The 12,166-nt window shown below is 47.2% G+C and overlaps 1 protein-coding gene across 1 annotated transcript; it reads right to left on the reverse strand.

The window, feature by feature from the left end:
• Positions 1-6,789: 6,789 nt before the first annotated feature.
• Positions 6,790-7,680, reverse strand: LOC129690987 (palmitoyltransferase ZDHHC3-like). The gene has a single exon (XM_055626823.1). The coding sequence runs from the start codon at positions 7,678-7,680 to the stop codon at positions 6,790-6,792; it is 891 nt and encodes a 296-aa protein (XP_055482798.1).
• Positions 7,681-12,166: the final 4,486 nt, after the last annotated feature.

Here is a 12,166-nt window from a genome sequence, read left to right on the forward strand (position 1 = left end):
GGTTAAGAGCACTCGCTGTGCAAACGTGAGGGCCTGAGTTCAAACCCCCAGCACCCACATAAAAGCCCAGGTGTGGAGATGCACATATGTAAGCCTAGTACCAGATGCTGAGCATGTGTGGGATGAAGGTGGTGCCAGAGACAGATGCATCCTGGGGCCTTTCTGGCCAGCCAGGCTAGCCAAAGAATGAATTCCAGGTTTAGTGAGAGGCACTGCTGAAAAAAATACTGTGAAGAATAAGAGAAGAAAGAGGGACAGTACCCTCTACCCCTTCCATGGGAGATAAAAAATGAAAGAAAAAGCCGAATTTATGGTTAGGAGTCCTTCTGAGAAAGACTCTGAAATGCCAGAAAATGTTAAAGCGGCGGCGGCAGCAGCAGCAGCAGCAGCAGCAGCAGCAGCAGCAGCAGCAGCAGCAGCAGCAATGGTGATGAGTGTGCAGGTTGTTGAAGAAAAAAGAAAAGCAGAGAACATTTCCCACACGTTTAATGAAGACAGCGTTACCTTGATACCAAACCCAGCTATTCTATCTGGGCTTAGCAATGTCTTTCCTGAGTGTGAAGCTTGTCAGTCACTGTCCGGCTGCTGTGCCTGCAGTGCCTGAAAGCATCAGTCCATGGGAGGAAGGATGATCAGCCTTGGCTCATGGTCTCAATTCATCATGGCTCCGAAGGCCTTTCAGAGCTTCCCCCAGCCACAGCAGACCGGGAGGCGCAGAGGGCAGTGGATCTGGGGGCAGCCATACCCCGCAGAAGCCCCCTCCTTGTGCTTTTGCTGGCCAGGCCCCTCATCCTACAGATTTCAGCCTCCCAAAATAGCACTCCCAGCTGGGAAAGGAGTGCTCCAAATCAGAGCCTGTGGGGGACAGTACAGACCAAAATTCTCAGCTAAATATTACCAAATTGCATAGTGACCCAGAATTGCATATGCACACACACACACACACACACACACACACACACACACACACGCACGCACGCACGCATGCACGCGCACGCACGCACGCACAAACACACACAAGTGACATTAAGCCTAAGAATGCAGGATCAGTTTAAATATTTAAAAATATACACAGTCACTCTATAACTGTCCAAAGAAGAGAAAATAGCTGGTGATACCATTTGACACAGAAAAAGTAACTTTGTGCTCATGCGCGCATGCATTTGGGCAACAGCAGTTGTACATAAATTTGGGAGGGAGGTGGGGGAGGGTGTTCTAGGGGAGCAGGGCGAAAGTATTGGTGACTGGTTATGATGAACATACACTTTATAAATGTGTGGAGATTTCAAAGAGTAAAGCGTATAGTGAGGGCTGGGCTTTTGGCTCAGTGGTTAAGACTGCTTGTTTTTGTAGAGGACCTGGGCTTGGTTCCGGGTACCCACACGGCTCACAGCCATTGGTCATGCCCAGGCTATCTGTTGACTTTTTCTGACTTCTGTGGGCACCAGGCATGCATACGGTGCACATGGGTACAGGTAGGCAAAACACTCATGCTCGTAAAATAAAATAAAATAAAAAATAAAATAGGCCTATAAAACACAATACATGAAATCAAAACCCAAAAGGAGACAGGAAATAAAAATAAACTGTGTTGGGGTTTGCTAAGATCAGCTGCAAGTTGTAATTTCATTACTGTGTCTAGTTTATAAAGATAAAGTTCGAAGTTAATAGAGCAATATTTAAAAAAATATTTAACTGGCAATTGTATATTCTCATAGGACAAAATATGATGACATAATGCATTATGCAATCTTTAAATCATGCTAATTAGAATATCTATCATCTCACGAATTTATCATTTAGTGTGGCAGGACCTGTAAAAATATAATCTTTTAGCAATTTGCAGGCGTATAGGATGTCATCACTGACTATGGCCGTGGTAGCTTGCAGTGGTCACCTGGGCTTCCTCATGCTTAATGGGAGCTTGGAACACTGACCAGGATCTGTTTTTCCCAGCATCTCATAAGCGCTTGACCAAAGCACAGAAAGGAGGAACAAGATTGCTGGACCCCATCGAGACAAAAAGTGTTGAATGGAAAGACAAGCTAGAGACAGCAGAATATTTTCAAACAGTATACGGGGTGTGAGAAACAAGAGAATTCAAGAGACTAGTGGAAGCAAGCATTTTTATTTATTTTTTTTATTCTGTAAAGAAGGATGCCAGTCTAGAGAAAAGGTAAAATTAGCTGGTGCTCGTGGTAGTTTGAATGAGAATGTCCCCAGAGGGATTTGAACACTTGGTCCCCAGTTGGTGGCAATATTTGGGAAAGGCTCAGAAGGTGTGTCCTTACTTGAGGACACTGAGGGTGGGCTTCTGGAGCTTAAGGACTGCTGCTTGCCATGCTTCATCCCCCTCCCCCCCATAATGGACTCCTATTCCCCTATTTGGCACCATACACCAAATAAACTTTTCCTTCTATTAGTTGCCTTGGTCATGGTTATTACCACAGCAATAGAGAAGTAATTAGTACCTAGAGAGACAGGTTCCAGACTGAAATTCCTGTCCTCTCTTTCCCACAGGCTGGTATTTCAGAGTTACAGTCTTTACACTTGTCTACCACAGCCTATTGGCTTAGGACACAAACGTATCTAGCATATAGCCTGGGGCTGGATGCCTTCCCTTTCTGAGATGTGGACTCAGTCACGTGGCAGAGTGCCTGCAACTTTTCAACCCTAGGATAAACTGAGATAGACAAGAGGTTGGCAGAGGCCAGCTCGGGAAGACAGGAGCCTAGTGCCCCCTGCCTACCAGTGACCTCTCTGAGGAGCTCTCAGTGCACCTCACACAGAAAACGGACCGTAATGATTTATTTCTTACATGGGGTAAGGGGCTTGTATCTAGAAAAACTCCACCCAACTTTTCTTTAGCTGGGCAGCCTTGTCTGGCTGGTGTCAGGGGAAGAAGATTCACTTAGTCCTGATTCTACTTGATGTGCTGGGGTGGGTTGGTAAGGAGGAACGGGGTGGAGGGGCTCCCCTTTACTGAGGAGAAGGGGAAGGGGGAAATGGGGAAAAGGTTGGGAGGGTGGGACTTGGAGGAGAGGAGGGAGGGGGCTTCGATTGGGATGTAAAGTGAATGAATAAATAAAATTAATAAAAGAATAGGCAAAGACTTGAACATACACTTCACAGGAAAAGATGTGGAGAGGATTCCTTTCAGACAAGACAACATTGATGCAGAAAGTCTTGAGGACACGAGAGAAACAAAACACAAACACCTTCCAAGAGGAAGGCTATGAGCTGCACAGATGGCAGGAGAGGAGCTTGGCACACGAAGGCAACTGAACCCTACACGCCAAGTGTGGAAACTGAACCAAGGCACACTACCATCCACAGGTGGCTGAACACAGGGAGAGACTCCGGTGTGATCACCTGAAAGTGTGGTGATGGAGCCTCACACCTCTGAGGTAAACAGCATCACATCAGGCTGTGGAGAAGACTCAGTAGCTTTGCTATTGTCAGTTTCCCCTTAAGCCCAGCAAGATCCTTCCTTCTTCTCTTCCCCCTTCCCTGACTCTTTCCTTCTCCTCCTTCTCTCTCCTACTTGGCAACACTTAATTTAAAATTTTTACCTATTATATTATTACTGTTGTTGTTATTGTTACCACTACCTTGAGACAGAGTCTCTATATTTTGTAGTCCTGGCTCTCCTTGAACCCACTACGTAGACCAGGCTGGCCTCGACCTCAAGAGATCCACCTGTCTCTGCCTCCCAAGTGCTGAGATTAAAGGGGTGGGCTGCCACATTCAGTGGATTAGTTGTTGCTTGCTGGGACTTTCTAACAAAATTTAAAGATTATTTTATGTGTAGGAGTGTTTTGCTCACAGGTAGGTATGTGTATCATATGCATCCTAGAACTGGGGAGTTATGGACAGCTGTGAACTGCCACGTGGTTGATGGGAATCAAACCCAGCTCTTAACCACTGAGCAATCTTTTCAGCCCCAATTTTATTTATTATGGTGTGTGTGTGTGTGTGTGTGTGTGTGTGCACACATATGAACACAGGTTCATGCATGTCATAGTGGACATGAGGAAGTCAGGGACAGCCTTTTAGCAGTGGGTCCTCTCCTTGTATGTTATTGAGGTGGAGTTTCTCCTGCACTGGAGACTCTGGGTCCACACACTTCTACTTCTGTGTAATTTTCTTGTCTCTGCTTCCTGCTTCAACTAGGATTACAGATGTGAGTCATTGTGTATCCAGCTTCTTAAGGAGGTTTCAGGAACTGAACTTGGATCATCAGGCTAGCCATCTCTCCCTTCATCATTTCATTGCCCCCCACCCCACAACAATTTTAGGTTCAAAGCAAAACTGAGCAGAAGGCACAGAGGTGTCTAGTTCAGCCACACCCCTGCACACTATCAAAATTCTCTGTGGATTTCTTTACTTACCTAAACTTAGAAAGCTTACTTTAAAGTGTAAATGAAAAAAAAAGTAAAAGAATACACTTTTGGAAGGAAAGTCAGAGGGACCATCCCACTTGATGCTACAGCAGTGATAGCTAATAACTCAGACGGAGGACTGTCTGCAGAGGGACAGAAACAGGCACCATAGAGATGCCTGAGAAACCAGAAACAGACTGTACCAGGTCTGAGTGAATCTGATATTGTGTCAAAGTGGGAGAGAGACAACCCATCAGCTCACAGGCTGGAGAGTCTGAACTCACAGAGGCCATGGCAAGCCTTGGTTCAACTTTAAATACCTTGTAAAAACCACAAAGAAATAACCAAGAAACCAATTAGAAAACAGGCAAAAGTCAAGTGTCTCTTCTCTGAAGAGGTTTATGGATGGAAAGCAGGCACAGGGAAGGAGGCTTACCCTCATTAGCCAGTAGAAAATGAAAACAAAGGAAAACCACATGAGTAATCAACACATGTCTGCGAGAATGGCTAAACGAAATGTCTGGTATTATCACCAAAGGCTGAGAGGGTATGGAAAAGACACATCCCTCATCCCTGATGGCTTCCACATAAGGTGTGAATAACACAGGAAACAGGCACTGCAGGATTTAAATAGGTCCCATACTGTGACAGCGAGTACAGCCTTGGGTGTTGATGCCAGAGAAATGGAAATGTACAAACATACAACCTCCAGAGAGTGTCCATAGCAGCTTCATTCCTAACAGGTCCAAACTGGACAAACACGGTGGTAGATTCACACCACTGCTCATACTTCTCGATCAATAAAAACACAGGCAAAACAGGTGAATCTTCAAGATGATACAATGAATAAATAATTAAAAAAACCCTTGAGAGATGGCGTGCTGCATAAGTCCACTTGTGTAGTGTTTTTGAGATGACAAAACCACAGAGATGTAAAGTCTTAGTGCTTGCTCAGGTGAGGGCAGGGAGGGACACCTATGAAAGGGCAGGTCTGTGCTGTCGTGATGCTAGATGCATGAGACTTTATGGAGTTACATAAAGTTACACATCTGCACCGTGGTGACATCTGCTCAGGGTTAGTAGGTGGCACCCATATAGACCTCCTGGTGTTGGTATGGCACCTCGGTTATGGAAGGTGTCCTGTGGTGGCAGAGCAGGTATACTGGCTGGCTTTATGTCAACTTGACACAAGCTAGAGTCATCAAGAGAGGAACTTAATTGAGAAAAATGCCTCCCTAAGATCCAACTGTAAGGCATTTTCTTAATTAGCGATCAACGGGGGAGGGCCCATTGTGGTTGGTGCCACCCCTAGGCTGGTGGTCCTGTTCTGTAGGAAAGCAGGCTGATCAAGCCATGGAAAGGAAGCCAATAAACAGCACCTTCCCATGGCCTCTGCGTCAGTTCCTGCCTCCAGGTACCTGCCATGCTTGAGTTCCTGTCCTGATTTCCTTTGGTAATGAATAGCAATATGGAAGTGTATGCTGAATAAACCCTTTCATTCCCAACTTGTTTTTTGGTTATGGTATTTCCTTGTAGCAATAGAAACCCTAAGACAGTAGGTTAAGGCACTAGGACTTCCTGTAATGTCTTACAGCTACAGGGTACCTTCAAACCTTTACCTTAAAACTGAAGTTACAGCGAGTGACTTCTACTTTCTGTCCTAAGGAACCTCTGGCCAGTCTTGTACCACTTGATCAAAAAGTGTAACCCCTCAGTAATTTCTCATGGCTAGTGGGATCTGGAGTGAAATGTGAATAGATAAAGCCAATGAAATTCAAAATTGAGCCACCAAGATGGCTCATCAGGTAAAGGTACTTGCCATCATGCCCCATAATCTCATCATCCACACGGTAGAAGAGAACTGACTCTCACAAGCTTAGCATGTTCCAAGTAAGTAAATAAATGTAACAAAAAGATCTTTAAAAAAAGTGTTCCCACAAAATAAGTAAATAAATGTAACAAAAAGATTTAAAAAGAGTAAAGCTAGGGCATATTGATAAACCACAAAGCAAAGACCTTAATTAAAATCAAATCCAACAGTAGGAAAACAAAACAGCTAGACCAAAGCCACCGTTACAGTGGAACTGGACTTGTGAGGAATGCAAAGACTGTTCAGAACCAGGTGAAGCCCCTTCAGCTCGCTGCAGAAGGCAGCCTATCACCTTGCCATTACATTAGAATGTACCGTCAGCATTAAACAAGGGCAGTCGCCAACTCAGGACACTCATTCATAGTCAGATGCCTTTAATTGCTTTCCGTCTGACAGCATGGCAGAGCCATAAGGGGCCACAGAGCACTTTCCTCAGGGTTTCTCCAACAGCTGGCTTTCTTGTCCTGTTTTATTTTTATTTTTTTTTTCACAAGAAGATCTGAAGTATATTATTTTTTACTCTGCCATGCTGCTCCTTCAGGGAGCTGGCTTGTTCAGGTTTGCGTCGCTCTGGACACTTGTGAGTGACTCAGGCCATATTTGGTACTCATTCCCTTTGTGATGTTCCGGGGAATGAAAAGGACTGAGCCAGGCCAGGGAGATGTGGGTGCCGCAAACGGCCTTCATGTTCGCCCACTTGGACTGTCTGCCCTGCGAGTGCGCGTTCAGGTACAGTAGCTCAGTTGTGGTTTTGCCTGTGTAGATGGCAAACATCTGGCTCCCGAGCATCACCAGTGCTAAGAGGAAGCCCATCAATGCCACCAGGAAGAGGAAGAGGATGGGGCTAGGTGGGGACACGGTGCTGCTCATATTCCACTTGCCCTGGGCGTGGCTACGCAGGATAGGGATGGCCAGCAGGAGCAGCACTTGGATCGAGATAAGCCCAATGTAGAGTGTAAAGAGCAGGAAGTACTTTTGGTTGTCCTCACCCACGCAGTTGTTGACCCAGGGGCAGTGGTGGTCGGTTTTGCGGATGCAGCGTCCGCACACTGTACAGTGGTAAGTCCTCTCCGGTATGGCACAGAGGCAGAAGTAACAGAAAGCCACTGTGTCAGGCCCAGGTGGATTTCCCAGGGGAATGGAGCCTGGGTCGGTCAGCATAGTCCGTAGGTGTGACACGAGTGCCAAGGAGGCCAGCAGATGAAAGGCCACACCGTTGGCCACAGCGTAGAACACGTCGTTAGAAGGGATGAGCACGTCCCGGACCAGTACCCACGAAGCGCTCAGCACCAACACCCACGTGGCTATGGCAAATATGATGCCCAGGGGCTCAAATACAAACCAGCACCTTTGCTTGGGGCCCTGAGGTGGGGTTTCTAGTCCGGCCCTGAGCTCAGACGTGCCATGTTTTTGGACCCATGAGAACATTTTGAGAGTCCTCAGGCCTGCTCAGGAACCAGCATCCTGATGGTAGACCCACGCCCAGGAGGACCCCCCAGAGAAGAGAGGGTCCTCCAGAGAGAGGAAGGTCCCTGTGCCCTCCTTTTCCACCCAGCTTGTCTGGAATTGGTGTCTGCCTCCCTGGGCGGAGCCAGAGAGGGGCTGAGAGAGCTCCCTGACAGGTTGATCCTTGCAGCATTCTAGAATGTTCCCTCAAATGGGTTTATGAACACAGAAAGGGACCAGTCTCCCCCAAGGCCTGGGGGAAGGCTGGAAGGAGATGGGATCCATGGGTGCTGGTCATTTGGCTGTGATTTCTCCACTCTGAACTGATCTGTTGGAGCCTCCCTGCTTTGGGGAAATGGAGGCAAGAGGAAGTTAAACAAATTGCCAGAAGAGACCAGGTGGGAACTCCATACCTGCTGTGTGGTCCAGAGACCACAGGTCCAGAGGCCCTGCCTGCCCATGACCAGGTCCCCTCAGGGAACGGTCAGAAAGGTACAGTACAGTACAGAAAGGTGGAAGTACAGTGTCTGCATCAGTCATGAGTTCCCCCGGATCCCCTAGACCAGCACCAACCAATCAAAGTAAAGGTTATCTAGCCACACTGATAAATTCTTGCTCACTTCAGGTGGCCATCCTATGGAATGGTGGCCCCAACATGTTGGAAGTTTCTGCAGAATAAAGGCTCCTTGCTTTTGCATGCTACCTGAGTCTGAGGTCTTCTTTAATAGGATTCCCAGACCTAACAATGTTTGGGGCTGCAGGATGCTGGCAACCTCCAGCCCCTCCTCACACACCTTGCCCTTCTTGATGTCTGCTGGAAGCCATCAGGCAAGCGTTTGAGTCTGAGTGGTGAAACCAGAAAGAGCTGCTCATCTACTTCTTCGTTCCCCACATATGGTGACTCGGGGCTCTCAGGGGACTCTTGGAGAAGTGGTGGAGCTTCTTGTCCATTCTAGGCATTGACGTTCCTGTGTCTACCTTCCAGATGTCCCATTCAGGCTGCCTCAGTGCCCTGGTTGCTGTTCCTTCCATTTCCATATGTAAGCATATGTAGTTGCTGTCTCCCCTCGAAGCTCACTGGTGGCAGTGTGCTTCCCTGTTTTCTTCTGTGGGTGGTACCTAAGCGTCTTCTGCCCTCATTGGGGTTTGTGTTTGAGCCTGGCATGGGCTGCCATCTTGCCAGGTGGTGCCACATCTTAAATATTTGCTCTCCGTGGTGCATTGTCAGCACTGTAGGAATATAGCGGAATTCCCCTGAACCCCTGTAGGGTGGGCCTGGTGGCTTAGGTTCCTTGACTGAGCCCCCGTTAGGTTCTCAGTATAGATTGCCAGGGGTGGGCTGAGGATTCACCCCTATTGATACCAGCTGAGTGACACCATCAGGAAGGAAGTGTGTGGAAGGCTCCTGGAAAGGCTGGAGGTGGGGAAGAATGGAGACCTCAGGGTTTGGATGTACCTGCAGGCTGCTGGGAACGTGCGTCTACCTGGCTTAGTTCATCTCCAGCCAAGATGTTCTGCTCTGGGACGGGAGTGTCACACAGCATGGCATTGATGCCCCTGGTATCCAGTGCAAGGGGAGCTGGGTCTGGATGGCATGCCTCCCTCTACAGCTTGTTCTCTACTGTCAGAAGCTGTGTCCAAAGGTAGTCCACCCACTTCTGGGATGTCTGCCTCCTATCCAGCCTGGATACCTGCCCTGGTTTGCTTTTTGCTGCTGTGATAAAACACTGGCCAAAAGGAAGGTGAGGAGGAAAGGGTTTATTTCTGCTTATAGTGATGAGCCAGCCTGACTCCATCTTAGGGTCAGAAGCCATCTTGTTACAAGGTGAAAGTAAATTTGTTTTTGTTTTCTGTAAAACTTGTTTCTTCATCTTACAATTTGACCTCTCATTGACTCTTCCTGGAATTCAGCTTGGTCCACACACTGACTGAGTCTTGACCTACACCCACCCTCATAAGATAAGATGTTCTAACAAATTATTTTGAGGTGTTCTGCCAAGTTCCTACTGTTTCTGTAAATAAAAAAATAAATGAGTGTTGGACTATATAATGTTTACTATTAGCCCCAATATTACCAAGGCAGTATTATTTAACCCGATAAGACACAGCTACCTGTTAGATTTTATAAATGCTTATTTACTTTAGTCTGGGCAGATGCTATACCTATCTGGTACAACAACCCCACCATCCATTTCCAAGCTCCCATCCAGTGCCATCCTCCTTAATCCTCGTCTGGTCTACCTTCCATCCATAATTCCATGGTTCTTTCTTGTATTCTTCATCTGGGCCTTTTCATGCCATTATTGGAGTCCTTTTTCTTGCCGCACGTGTTTTTTTTAGTCCATACTAACCCTTCCTCCTCTCTTCCCTTCCATCTGTCCCATGATTCCCCTGTTCTCTCTAAGCCCAGGAACCTTAGCCATGCTTACCCCATTCTGCCCTGCCCAGGTACAGTATGTTTAATCAACCAATCAGGTGTATCTTAGGTAGGTTTACAAAATAAGCATAGATGTAACAAGATCTTGAGGGCTGGTAACACACATCAGACCAACCTCCAACATCCTATGTAACCAGAATTTCTCTGTAAATCCTCCAACCCTTGGAAACTCCCTAGCAGTGCAATTATTTTGGGTATAGAAATCTCACCTCTCCTATGTTTGAGGCTGACCCCTCAAATCCACGTTTAGGGAGGAGCAGTTTCTGGATCAGCTATGTTGTTCACTATAATAAAACTTGCTTAATTCGACTAAAAAAATTTGGGTCAGTGGTCTTTACTCTCATTCAGTGGGATTAATAATAGGTTACCATTCGTTATCAAGGAAATCAAGGGCTTAACTGAACACAGGAACCTGGAGGCAGGAACTGAAGTAGAGCCCATGGAAGGATGGCTTGCTCAGTTGCCTTTCTTACAGCCCTCTGTCTTAGTTGGGGTTTCTAGTACTGTGACAAAACATCATGACCGAAATGCAAGTTGGGGAGAAAGGGTTTACTTGATGTACACATCCACAGCATAGTCCATCACTGAAGGAAGTCAGGACAGGAACTCAGGCAGGGCTGGAACTTGGAGGCAGGAGCTGATGCAGAGGCCTCGGAGGGGTGCTGCTTACCGGCTTGCTTCCCATGGCTTGCTCAGCCTGCTTTCTTACAGAACACAGGAAAACCGCCCCAGGGATGGCACCACCCACCATCGGCTAAATGAGAAAAATGCTTTACAGCTGGATCTCATAGAGGCATTTTCTCAACTGAGGCTCCTTCCTCTCTGATGAGCTTATGTCAAGTTGACAGACAAAATCAGCGAGTACACCCTGTTACAGCAATCACTAATCCGGAAAATGCCCCACAGGACATTGCCCAATGGGGGCAGTTCCACAATCGAGGCTCGCTCTCTCCCCAGAGTTAATCTTGAGTTGAGCCAAGATTAACCATCGGCTCCCTGGGTCCCCAGCTCTTACAGTTCCTCTTAAGCCTTGCTTCTCCCTGGGTGAAGCCAATGTATACTCTGGAAGGACACTGTCACTTGGGCTGCAGGTCCCAGAGGTCTGCTCTTACCTGGGGACTACTGGCCAAGCTGGGCCCTGGCACCTTGAAGAACTGTATGTGCACTCATGGGGAGTACTGGGTTTGTCTGCCCGGTGGTACAGTTACATCAAATGAGGTTGTGCTCTTATTGTGTTATCTCTACCAGGATTTGAAATGAGATTATTCTTGGCTTCAGGTGAAGGGGCTTGCTTCCTGTTTAATGCTTTAGGTAGGGGTTGGGGATGTTTCTTGGTTTCTATGCTTTAGAGGGTACATTTCCTGTTTCCATGCTTTGTCCTTGTCAGGTCCCAAAGAAACCTGGAATGAGTTTCACTCAGTACCTGTGGATCCTCCCAACAGTTCTCACTCGGCCTCCTACCCTAAACCTCTACAGCCCAGGAGCTGGACTTCAGTTCCCTCTCCCCAGCTTCTGATCCTACATAACTCAGCCATTTTGGCTATGCACTCTCTTGGTCCTCTTGGTACTCCTTCTCTCTCAGCTCCTTCCTCCCAGCCACCCTCCTATCACGCCCTAGTTCAGTCTGCTGACCATGTTCAGTCAGGATCCCTCCAGATGCCTCTGGCTATGCTCTCCCTCATAGCCACAATAAAACCTTTCTCCACAAACATACCTAGAAGCAGTCATGCCTTCATTTTCGTCAGTCCTGATATTTGCCCAATCAGGTTTCCTTCGTCCCCCACCCCCTTCCTCAGAATCTGTGCAATTCCCTGCAATTTTCATGCATTCTCTGAGGCACGCAGAGTATCCTAGGATTCCATGTGTACACTGTACGGAACATTCTGTCGTATGTCAGCATTTTAGCAAATTTCGTGGTGTTCGTCTGCAGTTAAGTTGGTGTGTAGCTGCATCCGTCTAATTTCCTTTGCTGTTAGATCTCAGAGGTTCTGAACATTCACTGCTGCATCCAAAGATGTTGGAGTAAAAGTT

Source organism: Psammomys obesus, unplaced genomic scaffold (assembly GCF_907164565.1).
Source record: "Psammomys obesus unplaced genomic scaffold, mPsaObe1.curated_primary_1811, whole genome shotgun sequence".
In the NCBI taxonomy this organism is placed as follows: domain Eukaryota; kingdom Metazoa; phylum Chordata; class Mammalia; order Rodentia; family Muridae; genus Psammomys; species Psammomys obesus.

Excerpts from the sequence above, each read along its gene's own strand:
- LOC129690987 (XM_055626823.1), bottom strand. The coding sequence starts at position 7,680 with ATGTTCTCATGGGTCCAAAAACATGGCACGTCTGAGCTCAGGGCCGGA.